Source organism: Schistocerca serialis, chromosome 2 (assembly GCF_023864345.2).
Source record: "Schistocerca serialis cubense isolate TAMUIC-IGC-003099 chromosome 2, iqSchSeri2.2, whole genome shotgun sequence".
NCBI classification, from domain to species: Eukaryota; Metazoa; Arthropoda; class Insecta; order Orthoptera; family Acrididae; genus Schistocerca; species Schistocerca serialis.
This window is the reverse complement of record NC_064639.1, coordinates 709295864-709315218: the sequence shown is the minus strand read 5'-3', so window position 1 is coordinate 709315218 and position 19355 is coordinate 709295864. Positions and strand designations below refer to the sequence as shown.

The 19355-nt window shown below is 38.6% G+C and overlaps 1 protein-coding gene across 5 annotated transcripts in view; it reads left to right on the top strand.

Moving 5' to 3' along the window:
- LOC126457884 (sorting nexin-8-like) overlaps positions 1–19355 on the top strand; it is a 180440-nt gene that overhangs the window by 91815 nt on the left and 69270 nt on the right. For 2 of the 5 annotated variants that reach the window (XM_050094555.1, XM_050094556.1), the window contains exons 9-11: positions 45–261; positions 11291–11479; positions 14899–14920. In XM_050094555.1, the coding sequence (XP_049950512.1) occupies positions 45–261; positions 11291–11479; positions 14899–14920 (428 nt within the window). Of the gene's footprint in view, positions 1–44; positions 262–11290; positions 11480–14232; positions 14568–14898; positions 14921–19355 lie in introns of those variants that run through there. The other 3 variants (XM_050094554.1, XM_050094553.1, XM_050094557.1) reach the window with 3 other exon arrangements.

Sequence of the window (19355 nt, the reverse complement as noted above, 5' to 3'; positions counted from 1 at the left end):
CAACTTCTTATTCTTGTTAACTAAATGGATTTTTTTTCTCACAGAGAGTTTGGACTACTATCAAGCAAAGCTCTGCGGCAGGCTGTCAGGGAAGAGGAAGAAGTCTGTGAGAAGTTGAACCTACTGCTTGATGTACTGATATCTCATCGTGAGCTATGTGACCGCCATGAACGTGGTGTTGCGCAAGATCATGCAAAGGCACTGGCAAAAATGCTTGCACTCAAGAAAAGGCAAATGCAAGGTGTCATTAAAGGCACTGATGTAAGTAATCTTAAGAATTACTGTGTTCTTGAACTATGCTGATCTTAAACAAAATCCAGGATGCAATGTAACAATATAATGAAAAGGATAATTGGTAGTCACCACATAATGGAGATGCTGAGTCACAGAAAGGCACAACTAAAAGAGTATCAAAAAGTTAGCTTTCAGCCGACAAGGCCTTTGTCAAAAATAGACAACATACATACACACTCACACAAACGCAACTCGCACACACATGACCACAGTCTCTGGCAGCTGGAGCCATATTTCAGGTGCCAGAGACTGTGTTCATGTGAATTTGGATTTGGGTGAGTATGTGCATGTGCGTAAGTTGTCTATTTTTGACAAAGGTCTTGTTGGCCGAAAGCTAACTTTCTGACAATCTTTTTGTTGTGCCTTTCTACAACTCGGCATATCCACTATGTGGTGAGTAGTAACTATCTGCCGGCCGAGGTGGCCGAGCGGTTCTAGACACTACAGTCTGGAATCGCGTGACCACTACGGTTGCAGGTTTGAATCCTGCCTCGGGCATGGGTGTGTGTGATGTCCTTAGGTTAGTTAGGTTTAAGTAGTTCTAAGTTCTAGGGGACTGATGATCACAGCAGTTAAGTCCCATAGTGCTCAGAGCCATTTGAACCATTTGAAGTAACTATCCTTTTCATTATATTGTTCTGATAACCTTAAAATATTTGATTCAATGATCAAATGAAGCCTCCTTTTCATAAATATATGTTGACTGCCTTTGTAACTGCACAAACATACACATGCTGATATGATAAGACAGAGTTGAGAGACATGTATATGGAAAATTTGATGGGCAAGTTTTCTATGTCTTCTGGAGCCAGCTTCAAATGAGTATACACTAAATGATATCGAAAAAGAAAGGAGCAAAAGAAAGGAAAAGCCAAGATGTAGGATACACAAAACAATGTTCTGACTCGTTAGATAATTTAGTGACCAGGACAAAAAGAGTTTGTGTTGAACTGATTGTGGGGAGGTATTTATTTAAGCTGAAATAATGTAGGTAGAAATCCCGATATGTTTGTGTTTAGTAAGAAATAAAGTCACACAAGTAAAGCATGAAATGAAAAAGAGGTAAAAATAATGTGATGCAAAACTGTACTTAGATTAAAAAAAGAGCATGTTTGTAAAAGCAAGTTGTTAATGCTTCATCTTAGTTTCCTAGTATTCACTGCTATTGTTTGGTTGTTCTCTCTAGCAATACACAAGAAACAATTCAGTCTGTAGGGACATTACATGAAACAGCAGCTAAAACTGGGCAACGAATTTCAGATGAGAAATTGCATTACGTGGAAGAAATCAGTTTGAATTCAGCAATCCTCCTTTAATCAACAAATTCAGGAAAATCTCTGAAATGGACAAATTCAGATATCTGATTGAGACATTGCTCTGCCAGGGCTAAATCTGGAAACTAACAAAAGAAGAATTGCAAAATTGTGACTCACATGGAACAGATATGATAAAAAATCTTTCGAAGAAAGCAAAACTTGGACCTTATAACACAGTTCTAAAAGTAGAAAAACTTAACATATGTCAAATAAAAATTATTAAAAAATAAGAAGGAAAAATTCTTATGTTAGTGTTTGGACCAGTTATGAAATTGGAATTGGAGAAGTAGAAACAGAAGGGTGGGGGTGGGGGATGGGGGAATTACAGAAAGAGCCAGGAAGCATCACCCACAAATCCATACTCCCCTCTGGAGAATGTATAACAACCTCACAAAACAAATCCTGAATTCAGCTGTAGAACTGTAACAGTAGATGCAGAAATGCACAAAAACCTAAAGGAAATTGTCTTATCTGAAGGAATCTTTGAAGATAGATAAGTTCTCAGCCAAACTTAAGAACAACAAAAATTGCTATGGAGGTTTCTCAATGAGTTGCAGGATACGCATAAAGTTGGAAGAAGAAATATAATGGACAGACCAAGAAATGATGGGAGCAAAAGGAGAAAATAGGTATTACATAAGTTTAAATGTGCTCCCTAGTTTTGCATAATTGAATAAAAATTAAGTTTTGTAGTTTAGGAATTGGTATAATAAAAGAAGATCAAAGTGTGAGAGACAGGACGACACAATGATGTCATAAAAGGATATGAAGAAAGTCCTCAGAGTAATGTGAAATGTTGAGAGAGGGAGAACGACTGAAAGACCGAGATTAACATCAAGGAGCTGTGAGTGCATCTTGTGTAGGTTGGAAAATAATGAACAAACCCAAAAGTATTCTCAATATTATGAGAAGGGAAGTTGCCACTCACCATATAGTGGAGATGCTGGGTTGCAGATAGGCACAGTAAAAAGACTTTCACAATTAAAGCTTTCAGCCATTGCCTTTGTCAACAAAACACACACACACACACACACACACACACACACACACACACACACACTCTCTCTCTCTCTCTCTCTCTCTCTCTCTGTTAAGCAAATGCAGCTCTCACAAACGACTGCGCTCTCAGGCAACTGGAACCACACTGCGAGCAGCAGCACCAGTGCATGATGGGAGTGGCAACTGAGTGGGGTTAAGGAGGAGGCCGGGGCAGAGAGGGGGGGAAAACAGTGAGGTACTGGCAAACAGTGAGGTACTGCAGGTTAGATGGAGGGCACGGGAGATGTGGGGAAGGGGGGGGGGGGGGGGGAGTAGCAGAAAAGGCGAGAAATAAAAAAAACTGGTGGTGGAATGATGGCTGGCTATGTAGTGTTGGAACAGGAAGAGGGAAGGGGCTGGATGGGTGAGGACAGTGACTCGCGAAGGTTGAGGCCAGGAGGGTTACGGGGACTTAGGAAAGGATCCATATGGCACCGGCTGTGAAGCAGTCATTGAAATACATAATAAAAGTATGACATGGTAGTGAATGGGTATATTTCACAGCATAAAGTATGGTAAAAACTTTCACAGGCATAATAAACAGTCCCCAAGAGCAAAACTGATGGAGTAATCCAGAGCAGCAGCATGAGTAAATTCGTATACAAAGACACTTGAACAAAGATGTGTTTGAGCAGTTCTTGACATTGGTAGAAGTAGACAGCCATAGTTCCCCTTGGCAGTGGTGATACTAGATTTGCACTGGCACAGGCGTAATGTGTGGCAGATTGTGGCGGGCACAACAGCAGTGCTGCTCTTTGCCAGTTGAACCCTGTGATGAACATTCTGGAGAATCAGCGAGCCTTTGTGGTATGCCACACTGAGTCTCTTAGCCGCTTGTGTTGGCCATCGTATGTTTGCAAGGGTGGAGAGCAGACTGGCTGTAACTGCAGCTGGCAGTAGAGACAGTGGCAATGACGGTTTGCAATGCGCATCAAAAAATGTTAGCCCAGTGGATTACCACAATTCTTCCCTATTATGGGGATGAGGAGCAGCTCTGCAAGTTAGGCATTCATTACGAATGTCTTCTTGCTTCTTAAAAGGTACTGGGTCAGAGGTGAGGTACACGGAACCATCGATTGGGAAATCAGAAGTGGAAATGGTGTCTAAGCCAAAAAGATTTTCCTTGATTGTGCTGAATATAACAAGAAAGGTGCATTGCTATACAATGTTCTTCTTAGCCACTTCTAGTGCACCCAACATGGTGGATCCGCCCTCACAGTAGGGTGAGTGGCTACTCGAGGGCATCGTTTTCACTTTAAGTCTTCCAGCGCACTGTCAAGTTCTTCATGCAGTATCATATCTCCCATCTCATCTACATCCTCTTTTGTTTCAATAATATTACTTTCAAGTTCATCTCCCTTATGTAGACTGTCTGTATACTCAGGCCACCTTTCTGTTTTCCCTTCTTTGCTTAGGACAGGTTTTCCATCTGAGCTCTTTATATTCATACAGCTGCTCTTGTTTTCCTGAAAAACCTCTTTGATTTTTCCTGTAGTTGGCATCTGTGTTTCCCGTAGTGAATTATGCATTTAAATCCTTATTCCCTCTGGAACTCTCAACAGCCTCTCATTATTTCAACATATTAGGTCCTATATCCTTATTTCCTACCTTCCGTGCAATTTCTTCACTTTTAAACTACAGTTCAGCTATACAAATAAAAGGGTAAATGTTTACTTGCAAAATCGTGTAGCTCTGAAAGTTCTTAATTGATTGCTTTGAAATTTTGACACAATGTTGCACTCTAAGACAGCAGTTTTTTGGTACCTATTTCTTAAAAAGAACTGGAAATTTTTGAGATTTAAAAAAAAAAAGAAAAAAAACACAAATATCCCATTGCAACATTGTGTCAAAATTTCAAAGCTCTAAGTTAGAAACTTGAGAGTTTTGCAGTTAGGAAGATTTACAGTTTCTATGTAAGTACAAACACAGATTTTTGTTTCTTCAAAATCTCAAATCTCCAAAAGTTCTTCACAGATTGCTTTGCAATTTTGACACAACATTGCATTTCAACACTCATATTTTTTTAATATACCTACTGGAATGCCATCTGGTATATTCGGTTAAATGTTTTAACGCAAATATCTGTGGGAAAATAATAGATATTGAAGAACGGCTTTAACATGTGTGAATTTAGAGCTGGGGCTCATGAAAGTAAGTACTGAGATACATTCTAATACTTAAGCAAACATTTTTTTCAGCACAAACTTACATTTTTTTTTAAATGGGCACCTCATATTATTTGTTACACAATCAATAACATGAAAAATCAAGAAAAGAATGGTGTTTTTTGCATCACAATACATCAATTACGTCCCAAGAAATTGCAAAATGAAGTTGACACTTCAAGTTGATGAAATGTGATACTTTTTCATATCCCAAGATGAAAGCAGGAATCCCACGTTGCTCGTAATTGCTATATGATTGATGTACAGCTATGCAACAAATGCTGTACTTATTTTGCTCTTCATTTTCCAACTATTGAATTCATCCCCCAGCACAATTAAATTTTCATCTCCCTTAATTACATGAATAATATCCGTTAGCTCATCAGACATAACTTCAGTTGCTCTCTTCATCTGCGGAAATAGTTGGCGTATAAACGTGTACTAGTTTTAGTGTCTGTCTTGACTATGATAATGCATTCAATATAATGTTAATAGTAGCTTACTTGCATTCGTATTTTCTTACTCATTATTAAACCTACTCCTGCATTACCCTAAATTGATATTGTATTTATAAGCTTGTATTCATCTGACCAGAACTTGTGTACCTCCTGCCACCAAATTTCATTAATGCCACTACATCCAACTGTAACCTATCCATTTCCCATTTTAAATTTTCTAACCTACCTACCCAATTAAGGCATCTGACATTCCATGCTCTGATCCGTAGAACGCCAGTTTTGTTTCTCCTGATGATGAAGTGCAGAGTAGTCTCTGCTAAGAGATCTGGAAGGAGAACTTTTGTACCATGGAAATCCCGTCATCATTTAATCACACAAGTGCAACAGCTATTTTGAATTAATATAAAGTAATTTACAAAAAGGAAGTACAATAAAGCAACACATCTACTTAACTAATACGTGCCATTATTGGCTGGCTCCACAACTTAAGTCCAGAAATCTGTCCAGGAGAACAAAATCTCAGATGCAATAAACTTAACATATCAAATATTAACATATGGCTCAGGAACCATAGACAGTGACTCAGCAGAACATGCAAACCCAACAAAAATAGCACTGCTACAAAATCCAGTGGGATGAAGAATCAGACTTCAATACTTGGATGACGTACAAGATGACCTAAATATTATTGATGTCAAAGGAGGGAGACACAAGACACTGGACAGGGACAAATAGAGTGATGTCCTAGAGTAGGCCAGGGCCTGTCGAGGGCTGTAGAGCCAGGAGGAGGAGGAGGAGGAGGAGGAAGAAGAAGAAGAAGAAGAAGAAGAATGAGAATTTATAGGACTACTATAGTTTGTGTTAATGTGTAATATCTTGGCATATTTTATTAGGATATGGCTCTGAGGATAAGTGTCAGAATACAAATCAAAAGAACTATTTTTCAGTTCTCAGTCGGTTTTAGATTTTTTTCTGCTTTTTATTACTTGTTTCACCTTCACCAATTATTTGCATGTGTGTTGGACTTTGGTTTGGAGTCTATGTTAAACCCTAGGTCCCCTTGTAAATGGCTGTATAAGACAGTTGAAAAATTGGACGAAGGCACGAGTGTACTACATCCACTAGAACCATACCTAGTTACACTCTGGAAACCAATTGTATAGTTGATGCTATGTCTTCTCTTTTTAATAGTGGTACCATCATATCAATAAGAAGCAATGTGTTATCTAAAGCGTCGGTGTTGTTGTTGTTGTTGTTGTTGTTGTGGTCTTCAGTCCTAAGACTGGTTTGATGCAGCTCTCCATACTACTCTATCCTGTGCAAGTTTCTTCATTTCCCAGTACCTACTGCAACCTGCATCCTTCTGAATCTGCTTAGTGTATTCATCTCTTCGTCTATCTCTACGATTTTTACCCTCCACGCTGCCCTCCAAAGCTAAACTGGTTATCCCATGATGCCTCAGAACATGTCCTACCAACCGATCCCTTATTCTAGTCAAGTTGTGCCACAAACTGCTCTTCTCCCCAATTCTATTCAATACCTCCTCATTAGTTATGTGATCTACCCATTTAATCTTCAGCATTCTTCTGTAGCACCACATTTCGAAAGCTTCTATTCTCTTCTTGTCCAAACTATTTATCGTCCACGTTTCACTTCCATACATGGCTACACTCCATACAAATACTTTCAGAAACGACTTCCTGACACTTAAATCTATACTCGATGTTAACAAATTTCTCTTCTTCAGAAACGATTTCCTTGCCATTGCCAGTCTACATTTTATACCCTCTCTACTTCGACCGTCATCAGTTATTTTGCTCCCCAAATAGCAATACTCTTTTACTACTTTAACTGACTCATTTCCTGATACAATTTCCTCAGCATCACCTGACTTAATTTCACTACATTCCATTATCCTTGTTTTGCTTTTGTTGATGTTCATCTTATATCCTCCTTTCAAGACACTGTCCATTCCGTTCAACTGCTCTTCCAAGTCCTTTGCTGTCTCTGACAGAATTACAATGTCATCGGCAATGAAGTTTTTATTTCTTCTCCATGGATTTTAATACCTACTCTGAATTTTTCTTTTGTTTTCTTTACTGCTTGCTCATTATATAGATTGAATAACACCGGGGAGAGGCTACAACCCTGTCTCACTCCCTTCCCAACCACTGCTTCCCATTCATGCCCCTCCACTCTTACATCTGCCATTTGGTTTCTGTACAAATTGTAAATAGCTTTTCACTCCCTGTATTTTACCCTTGCCACCCTCAGAATGTGAAAGAGAGTATTCCAGTCAACATTGTTGAAAACTTTCTCTAAGTCTACAAATGCTAGGAACGTAGGTTTGCCTTTTCTTAATCTAGCTTCTAAGGTAAGTCGTAGGGTCAGTATTGCCTCACGTGTTCCAATATTTCTACGGAATCCAAACTGATCTTCCCCAAGGTCGGCTTCTACTAGTTTTTCCATTCGTCTGTAAAGAATTTGCGTTAGTATTTTGCAGCCGTGACTTATTAAACTGATAGTTCGGTAATTTTCACATCTGTCAACACCTGATTTCTTTGGGATTGGAATTGTTATATTCTTCTTGAAGTCTGAGGGTATTTCGCCTGTCTCCTATATCTTGCTCACCAGATGGTTGAGTTTTGTCAGGACTGGCTCTCCCAAGACTGTCAGTAGTTCTAATGGAATGTTGTCTACTCCCGAGACCTTGTTTTGACTCAGGTCTTTCAGTGCTCTGCCAAATTCTTCACGCAGTATCGTATCTCCCATTTCATCTTTATCTACATCCTCTTCCATTTCCATAATATTGTCCTCAAGAACATCACCCTTGTATAGACCCTCTATATACTCCTTCCACCTTTCTGCTTTCCCTTCTTTGCTTAGAACTGGGTTTCCATCTGAGCTCTTGATACTCATACAAGTGGTTCTCTTTTCTCCAAATGTCTCTTTAATTTTCCTGTAGGCAGTATCTATCTTACCCCTAGTGAAATAAGCCTCTACATCCTTACATTTGTCCTCTAGCCATCCCTGGTTAGCCATTTTGCACTTCCTGTCGATCTCATTTTTGAGACGTTTGTATTCCTTTATGCCTGCTTCATTTACTGCCTTTTTATATTTCTCCTTTCATCAGTTAAATTCAATATTTCTTCTGTTACCCAAGTGATAGGTCTCATTAAATTTGCAATAAATTGGATTTTTCTGGGAGTTTAGAAATGTAAAATTTTTTCATTCCACTAAAGAGACCACATTAACTGGATATACTCTACAAAGTACATAGTGGTAGCAATGCCTGGATGTGCAAAAGAGGATAAAACCAGATTTTGACAGGTTTAAAGCCACTGACAGACTACATTTCATTTGTAAAGCAGTACGTGATAGTTTCATGGCATACTGGGGAAGAAACTGGAATAGTTAATGTTTGGAATAAGAGAGTGTAAAAAAAGAAAAAAATCATAATTACTCTATGTTCTGTCCAAGGCGTCACATGTATCACAGAAATCTAATGGGAGAATTTAAAGAACTCACTTTCACTATAGAGTGCATCGTTGTCCTGTGTCATGTGTATTCAGATAAATACAGCTCACAAAGCTAGGATTAGTGTATTTGCAATTTGTCCAGAGTTGTGTAAGTTATAATACTTGCAATACACTGAAATGGAACAGTTGAAGCAGATATGGTACTATGAATTGTCTATTTACCAGATGGTTATTATTAAACATTCCCTATTTAACATATTATAACACGGAAAATAATTTCCATATATGCACCAAACTTGGTAGCATTAATGCCAAGGACATGTGGAAGAGTAATTAAACAGAAGCAATTCAATTGAAACACTTAATGTGCTGCTGTGGTACATCATGCCAATACATACCGGTACCATTACTGCTACAGAAGGGGCTCAATATGGCACCCATCAGTGTATCAGTGTCCAGAAGCCTAAAAGTGCAGGATTGCATTCTGCACAACAGAACAAAACATGTCCATAGGTATGCTGGCTACCTCTCTTGATATGTTGATATGCTGCACTTCAGATCAGCACGTGTGAATGTTCCCCTGGCAAACCCTGTCCTTCAGGTAGCCACATAACCAAATGTGTTTCAGAGAAGCAGAAGAACTTCATGAGTGATGTACAGTGGGCTCCATCTTGCAGGAAAACTGTAGAGATCAATGTGTCTTTCTCCTGTAGGGTGGATATGACTTGCTGATGAAGCATATCACTGTAATGATCTCCAGTCACACTGCATGTCTTTGGTCCTTGAGTGCCAACCTGTTCAAAAAAGAATGGCCAATGACGAACACAGCTCTGAAGCCACAGCATACGGTGACATGTTCACCATACAAAGGAACTTGATACACAGTGACTGCAGGTGGTGCAGGTCCCCACACTTGGCAATTCTGTGTGTTCACCTCACCCATCAGAGATAGGATGATCCATGGCCAGTCCTTGTCGACTTCAATCCTTGCAAGAAAGTGGAGACTGAAGTCATCATGTCATTGCGCATCCTGTGCTGCAAGCTGCTGTATGATATGGATCTTGTATGAATACCATTTGAGAATGGTTCAAAATACCTTCTGTACATTGGACCACAGGCTTTTCAACTGTCGTGACACAGTACATGCCCTGCCTGACAATCGGGAATTGTGCGCAGTGTTGTCTGCCATAGCAACAGCGATTTCATCAACCACCTGTGATGCAACCAGTCAGTCATCAGCCTCTTCCCAGAGGAATTGCCCAGTTCTCCAGTTGATTTGCGCTTCATCATATTCAAAACAGCAGGTGGAGAAGAGGACCCTTCCGTAATCCTTTCAGCCGGTGATATTCTGGAAGTGCAGCTGCAGCATTACTGTTGTTTTGATAATAGAGCTTCACCAATAATGCTCTGTTCCTTTTATCCAAGCTCATGCTGACGTGTCAACAAATGCACTGCGACTGGTCTAGCTGTGACTGATCTGAGACTATGAATGATCATGATACCTGGTAGCCATAGTTGGAACTGGATGGTGGTGCTGTCACACATGGAAATCATGGACCCCATACTCTGAATATTAATGATGTCAAGTTTGGTACTCATACGGTAATTAGTTTCTGTGTTATAAAGTGTTAAATAGGGAAAGTTTAATTATAACCACCCTAAATCTTCATTGTGCACTTTGTATGAAAGTCCTAAACATGTTTCCATGTGTTCTGATTCCATCCAGGCTTTGCCTTATTGCACACTGCTATTTACATCAGTCCAATGGTTACTGACCAGTTACCTGCTGAATTCTTTGCATCCTGACAGCAGTTACATAAACTGTTTGCTGTGTGATCTAGACTGCGATGTTTCAGGTGACTAGGTATTAACAAACTGAGTATTAGGTCTTAAGTCTTTATACTGAAGCCTCCATCCAAGTTTAATAAACTTTGCAGCGCACATAATTATATATACATATTTCTCAATTATGCTGTTCCGAACATGTGTAGCCTTTCAATGTGAATCATTCTAGCAAAACCTCAGAAAGTTTCACTTTAGAGTGATATTACTTTACTTCTGTAATTCATCAGTCACAAATCCTTGTCAGTTTACTGTGAATGAAAAGAAACGTCCCTCTGACAGTGGAACAGAATATTTCATGACCATTTAGTTTGGCACCCACACAACTGCCATGTCCTTAGGGGTCATAGAATTAACTTAATCAGTATCCTCATAGCACACAAGGCAATAAACATTATGGTGGAAGGTGGTAGTGAGCAAATTTATTATACTGTTTCCTTTAACATGGTGAGTTGATAACCAATGAAGTCTTAATAAAAAAAAGAAAAGAAAGTCAGTTTTGTGGATAGTCTTTTGCTTTTGGTTTACAGTTGCAAAACTGCAGTATTTGTTGTTTGAAATTCTTAGAGGATGTCAAGCAATGTGTTGCTATAATGAATTAAAAAGAAAATTCAGTTTTCATTTGTCAGAAGGTATAAAAGCTTCAAATGTGAGAATCAAACTGAGGTTAGAATTGGTGTCCTTTTTATGTTATGCAGGCAGAGAGTGTGGAGCAACTGGAAGCTCGTATGATGGAACAGGAATCAGTAATAGCTAATGTGGAGTTACGCAATGCTTTCTCTCTTCATTGTCTACATATGGAGACCCAACTAGTCCATGCACATATTGAAATACTTGCCTGTGTTCTGAGCACACTTGTATCTGTCCAGATTCGTGGCCATTCAGAGGTTAGTCTGACACTATTCATGCATCTTAGTCACCAAACATGGGACTGTAACATATTATTTCTTTTCAGAGCTGTAATACAGAAAATGCATCCTCTTCCTTGATAATTACCTGGGATATAACCATACATTTATGTTTTTATTTCCAGTGTATGTGTAGTAAAAAATTAAAAATTGGGTAAAATTTGTAAAAAGAATAATAATTAAAGTAAATAAATCTGTCTTATTGTATGTAGCAGCTATTCATTGGCTTTAGTATGAAGGACAATAAAGAACAGATTTTGTGTGTTCCTTGTAAACTATTAATAGTGAGTGAATAATTAATCAAAAATAAAAGTATCTTACTTGAGAAAACATCCCTTCCATGAATTATATTTTTATTGTAGTTATACTTTACATTTACATGCTTTGAGTGAAAGAAACTCATTTATTGTGTCATTGAACTGTGCTGTATTGTACTGTCAAGATAGCTAATTTTGAGTTTCTGCTTTCAGCCATGCTTGACCTTAAGTAGTAGTTTTTTATCATCCTCATTTCTCTGGAACGACATTGACAGAAAGCTGCATTCACTTTCTTGTTAAATATCTTCATAACTATTTCAATGTTTTTTCCTACGTGGAATGTTTCCCTTTATTATAACTATTTCAATGTTTAGATAAGCATGTCTTAACCCAATTTGGAGTAACCTTTCAAGATTTCCATATGGGAAGTCGTGTCAGTGCTCTTCAGCCCTTTCACCTGGGACTCCAAAACAGTTACATTTCTGACTAGCTATGCTACAAGGGCCGTTCAGAAAGTAACCTCCGGTTGATTTAAAAAAATACACCAAGTTAAATAAAAATATTTTAATATATACATCTTACAACTACATCTTTGCGCTATTTTTCTACATAGTCTCCATAGCGATTGAGGCACATATCGTATCTCTTCACAAGCTTTGAAATTCCTTCTGCATAAAAATCACCCGCTTGTGCCTGGAACCAGCCTGTGACCGCATCTTTGAGCTCTTCGTCGTCATCAAACCGCTGTGACCCGAGCCATTTCTTCAAATGCATGAAGAGGTGATAATCACTTGGTGCCAGGTCTGGGCTGTAAGGTGGATGGTTGATAACGTCCCACTTGAAGGACTCAAGAAGGGCCGGGCCGTTGTTCTGCGAGCAGAGTGAGGACGGGCGTTATCGTGCCAAATAACGATACCGGAAGTCAGCATACCACGGCGTTTGTTCTGTATCGCCCGTCGTAACTTTATTATTGTTTCACAGTACACGTCCTGATTAATGGTCGTACCACGTTCCATGAATTCAACCAACAACACCCCTTTGGCATCCCAAAACACCATTGCCATCAGTTTTCTGGCAGAAAAATCTTGTGAGGCTTTTCTTGGTTTGGTAGGCGAATTTGAATGTGCCCACATCTTTGATTGTTCTTTTGTCTCAGGGTTCACGTACTTAATCCAGGTTTCGTCACCGGTCACGATTCTGTTTAACAATGGTTCTCCTTCGTCCTCATAACGTGACAGAAAGTCTAATGCAGAGGCCATTCTTTGAGTTTTGTGGTGGTCGGTAAGAATTTTGGGCACCCATCATGCACAGAACTTATGGTAACCCAATCTTGCTGTCACTATCTCGTACAAGAGAGTCTTAGAAATCTGTGGAAAACCAGTAGACAACTCCGACATTGAGAAACGTCGATTTTCACGAACTTTTGCATCAACTGTCTGAACGAGTTTGTCAGTCACCAATGATGGTCTACCACTCCTCTCTTCATCATGAACGTTTTCTCGTCCACTTTTAAATAAACGTACCCATTCACAGACAACTCCTTCACTCATAACTCTTGGTCCGTACACGGCACAAAGCTCACGATGAACAGCTGCAGCAGAATATCCTTTGGCTGTAAAAAACCTTATGACAGCACGCACTTCAACATTTGGCGGGGTTTTCTATTGCAGCACACATTTCAAACTGCCACAAAAACTAAACTAGTGCAGGTACGACGTTCACTCGACCACGGCTTGATGCCGACTGACCTGTTGAGTGCGTGAATGCACAGATGGCGTCGCTACTCCCCCCACAACCCGCACTGTGACCAATCGGAGGTTACTTTCTGAACCGCCCTCGTATATCAAAAGCTGTGCTATATTCGGACTAAAATCAGCTGCATGTTTTTCTAGGTAAAATACACAGCTGTTGTTTAAGGAATTTACTGGGTGTAAATTAAAGTCAGATGAAATGATGTTTCATTTCACTTTTTCTGTTGTGCATATAATATTCTTAATCTTATTTAATAATCATTATATTTACTCAAAGTTTGAAATATCAGTGGAAACATAATCTGTGTTGAAAGAACGATATATAAATACTGAGTCTTTCAAAATGAATATTGGAGTTTAAGGCTTTGTACCACTTAATTAAATTCAACTTGTAATTATAAATAATACATCAAATGAAAGAGCAATTCAGATAGTTTTGATTGTATACCTTTTGCAAACTCTAAAGCCTACAGGCTATGGTTTATGTGCCATCTTTGTAAGTGAAATATTGTTGCAAGACAGAGATCAACAAATCACCACAAGATGGTACAGTTGCAGTGAAACTCCCCTAAATTGAATGTTTTTTTGTGCCATATCCCAGCAGAAAGTTTATGGGTCTTTCTTTCTTGATAAAGAACTGTAACTGGTGTTTCTCATCTTGATGTCATAGAACTATGGCTCTTTCCTAAATTGGAAGAATGAATCACAGAATTTTATTTGGCAGCGAAATGGTACACAACACGACATTGCACCCAACTGCTGGATTGGCTGCAAGGGTCCAGATAAGAGCATGTTTCGCATGGTCTCCATGTTCAGCTGATCCGATGTCATGTGATTTTTACCTGTGGGGTTTCATAAAGGATCGTGTACATGCCCAAGCTGATCTACCCAACTTAAGAAGCAGGACTGAAGCAGCAATTGCCCACTGATCACTTATTGGGAAGATCTCACCTATTGACTCAATGTGTGCTGTGCGATGAGGGGTGCTCATGTTAAACACTAGCAAGAAAAATTATTTTGAGTTGTTCTTTCATTTGACGTATTATTTATAATTGTAAGTTTGACGTAATAAATGCTACAAAGCCTTAAGACCATGACATTCATTTTGTAATGCCTGGTATTTTTTCCCGCTTAAACAATGCATCTGAAAACACATTTATGGCCTGCCGCATGTTAATTTTGTCATAGGTATCTCTCATTTGAAGTAAAAGAGTATGTTCATTGTGTAAAATCTTTAAATTACCATTTTTACTTCATTATTAAAAAGTCAGCTGTTTATATTTGGAATGTACAAGAATTGCAAAAATACTTTTATTACTGTCTTACATATTGTCATTTATTTCTCAAAGTTATAATTATGCATCTAAATCTTTTATCCTGCAACATTCAGATGGACAGTTCAGTTCGAGCAGGTAAGTTGTAATTCTGAATTTATATTACATTTCAGTATAAAAATATGCTGCAATAGATGAGTACTGGAGAAATTATTATTATATTTGTTTTAAAAATTTGTGAAAAATTAAACCCGAACCCATATAGTTACAGAGAATATATCTACTCATAGGCAACAGTTCTACAATCATAATTGGTTCATTTTGTCAGTTTACTGTAGTTTGTCAGGTCATAAATTTGAAAATTTTAAAACCACAGAAGAGAGAAAAAGTGGGTGAGTTACAGCAAAGGGAAACACACAGCAGCTGTTTGCAGTTAATTTTTGAAGTATGCATACTTTCAGTTGTCTATATTTTAAAGTTTGCTGTTACATGCTGTTTGTGATCTGAGACCCTCAACAAATTGATTTAATGGGGTAGGTGAGTGGTGGGGATGGTGAGAGCAAACATTTTCATGGAAAAGCATGACGCTGGTAATCAAGAGACTGCAGTCATTGTTTTGAATGACTCTTCCAAGTTTTAAGAAAGCTGTGTAATTGATTGTCCTCCAATTAAATCCATAAGGAGGATGCGTTGAGCGTCCCAAAAATGACGGCTATAACTTTGATGGTTGTTGTTGTTGTGATCTTCAGTCCTGAGACTGGTTTGATGCAGCTCTCCATGCTACTCTATCCTGTGTAAGCCTCTTCATCTCCCAGTACCTACTGCAACCTGCATCCTTCTGAATCTGCTTAGTGTATTCATCTCTTGGTCTCCCTCTACGATTTTTACCCTCCACGCTGTCCTCCAATACTAAATTGGTGATCCCTTGATGCCTCAGAACATGTCCTACCAACCGATCCCTTCTTCTGGGCAAGTTGTGCCACAAACTTCTCTTCTCCCCAATCCTATTCAGTACTTCCTCATTAGTTATGTGATCTACCCATCCATTCTTCTGTAACACCACATTTCGAAAGCTTCTATTCTCTTCTTGTCCAAACTATTTATCGTCCATGTTTCACTTCCATACATGGCTACACTCCATACAAATACTTTCAGAAATGACTTCCTGACACTTAAATCTATACTCGATGTTAACAAATTTCTCTTCTTCAGAAACGCTTTCCTTGCCATTGCCAGTCTACATTTTATATCCTCTCTACTTCGACCATCATCAGTTATTTTGCTCCCCAGATAGCAAAACTCCTTTACTACTTTAAGTGTCTCATTTCCTAATCTAATTCCCTCAGCATCACCCGACTTAATTCGACTACATTCCATTATCCTCGTTTTGCTTTTGTTGATGTCCATCTTATATCCTCCTTTCAAGACACTGTCCATTCCATTCAACTGCTCTTCCAAGTCCTTTGCTGTCTCTGACAGAATTACAATGTCATCGGCGAACCTCAATCGACTTATGGTATACGGCTCTAGAAGAGGGGCAAGTTCTTTCAAGTACTCTATGTAGAATCAAGTCGATATCCCATGAGGCTCAGTAGCCTTTACTCTGTTCATTTGTTTTTGTATCCCATGGACACGTTTTGATGTAACATTCGTGTGATGATTTAAATGATGAACTACAGTGCAGTCTTCCTTAGCGAAACAATTTTGGAAAGACATTTAATATTTTAGACTTTGATGGTAGACAGAGCTTATCATGCACCCTTTTTTTCTTTTTTAATGCTGTTTTGTCACCACTAATGCCGTCATGATCTTGTTCAGTAGAAATTTTCTCGTGCAATTTAATGAAAAAGTAAGTCCAAAAATTAGCATCTGCTGAGTTTTGTGGTACTCGGAAAAGAGGGAGTCCTGAACTTGGATTTCTCTGTTTCATCATGATCTCATGTGAAACACTGCAGTAAATTTTCAGAAAATTATCCTACAGTTGATATGTTGTAAAGCAACAGTTTTCGTGCATTTTTTGTGAGTTTCCCATATTGGATCGTTGCTGACTGCAAATAGGTGGCCACTTCTGTCATCATAAATGTGTCTTTCCAGTCGCATGCAGATGATACCATTGAACCACATCACCTTGATTCAGTGTATTTGGTACATATATAAAACAAATTTTGCATTGAATATCAACAGCTTTGTGATTTTTTGCCAGTGAAAACTCTGTTACAGAACATGTATCACATGAGTTGGGATTTTCAGTTGAAACATCCACTGTGAACAGAAACTACAGGCAAAATGAGAAACTGTTTAGTAATCTTATTACTATGTGCTATTTTGTTGTTTGATGATTTATCATAAACAGGACATTGCTACTGTGTGGCCAGATTTACTGGTCACAGTTAAGTGATTACTCTGTCTATAACTGGTGTTTTTTCTCTACTCTGTGTTTGTATTTGAGTTTATATTTTTTTTCCATGCAGTTTGTTCATGAGTACTGCACAAATTTTGTGTTGTTGATATTGGGAGGAATTTTCATGTTTGGCTGTAATGCATTGTTGGTTGTTTTCTGAACATTTTTTCCGTGTCAACACTTGTATTTCACCAGTGCACTGTGTCTGGAAGAGGTTACTTTGTGGACCAGTGTTGCTTCCCCTTTTTCCTGTTCTAGTCACGAATGGTTGACAGGAAGAATGACTGCAGGCAAGCCTCCATGTGAGCACAAATCCCTCTGATTTTATCCTCACGACTTTTTGCAAGATATTTGTAAGAGGAAACAATCTATTGGTTAATTCTTATAGGAATGTATGCTCTTGGAACATTGACAGTACATCACAACATGATGCAAAATGCCTCTGTTGCAGCATCTTCCATGGAGTTGGCAGAGCATCTCAGTGAAACTTTTGCAGCTGCTAGATGAACCTGTAACAAATAATGCTGCTCCTCTTTGAATCTTCTCTGTTTTCTCTATCGTTCCTTTCCATTATGGATCCCAGACTGATGAGCAGTAGTAAAGTATCGATTGAATGAATGTGTTGTGAGATGCCTCCTTTGTTGATTGACTACAATTCATGAGGAGTCTTCCAATGAATCTTAGTCTGGCTTCTGCCTTACACCTGATTAATTGTAGGTGGTCATTCCACTTCAAATCAGTCTGTACGCTTACTCCTTGATATTTTATGAAAATAAGAATAAAGCGTCTTTCGGCTTATGTATTCAATTTTTTAGTTTTTGATGTTGAGGGTCAATTGCCACTCCCTGCACCAAATGTTGATCCTCTGCAGGTCTTCCTGCATTTTGATACAATTTTCTAATGTTGCAATGTCTTTATATATAAAAGCATCACCCACAAAAAGCCTCAAGGAAATTCTGACACTATTCAATATGTTTTTTATATATAATGGTCCTATAACACTCCCTTGGCGTATGACCAAGTTACTTTTACACCTGAAGACTTCTCTCCATTGAGAATAAAGTGGTATGATCTGTTCGCAAGAAACTGTTCAATCCAGCCGCACTGTTGCTCTGATATTCCATATGTTTGTATTTTGTCCATTAGGTGGTGGGGCAGAACTGTATCGAATGCCTTCCACAAGTCAGGGAACATGGAACTACCTTTGTGACTAAATCTGCTATTTTCTGGGTGTCATGGGCAAAGAGAGCAATTTGGGTTTCACACAATCATTGTTTTTGGAACCCATGTTGATTCCTATAAAAAAAAATGTCACAATATGCAAGCATAAAACATATTCCAAAATTCTACAACAGACCAACATCAGAGAAATGGTCTTTAGTTCGACACAACTGTTCAGTTACCCTTCTGGAAAATGGAAATGATTTGTGCTATTTTTAATCATTAGGGACACTTGCCTCCTCCAGAGACTTATGGTATACGGCTCTAGAAGAGGGGCAAGTTCTTTCAAGTACTCTATGTAGAATCAAGTCGTTCAAGTACTCTATGTAGAATCCCGTCGATATCCCATGAGGCTCAGTAGCCTTTACTCTGTTCATTTGTTTTTGTATCCCATGGACACATTTTGACGTAACATTCGTGTGATGATTTAAATGATGAACTACAGTGCAGTCTTCCTTAGCGAAACAATTTTGGAAAGACATTTAACATTTTGAACTTCTGTGTCTCATCCTCCATTTCATTGCTATTATGGCCACAGAGTATCTGGATAACTGGCTTTGATCCATTTACTCATTTAACATGAGACCGGAACTTCCAAGGATTTTCTGTCAATTTGGTTGATAGAATTTTACTTTTGAATTTATTGAATGCTTCACACAAGGCCATTCTTGTGCTACATTTGGCATTATTTAATTTTTGTTTGTGAGGCTTCAGCTACATTTAAATCTGCAGTGAAACTCTTTGGTTTTGTAACAGCTTTCTAACCTGGTTATTAAACCACAGTTGGTCTTTTCCATCCCTCGTAACTTTGTTCGGCACATACCTGTCTAGAGTATATTGTACAGTGTTCTTGAATTATTCCCACTGATGCCCAACATTGCCAGTGCTGGAGATGAAATTTTCACTATCAGGTAATCTGAAACTGTTTCTTGTCACCTGTGTTAAACAAAA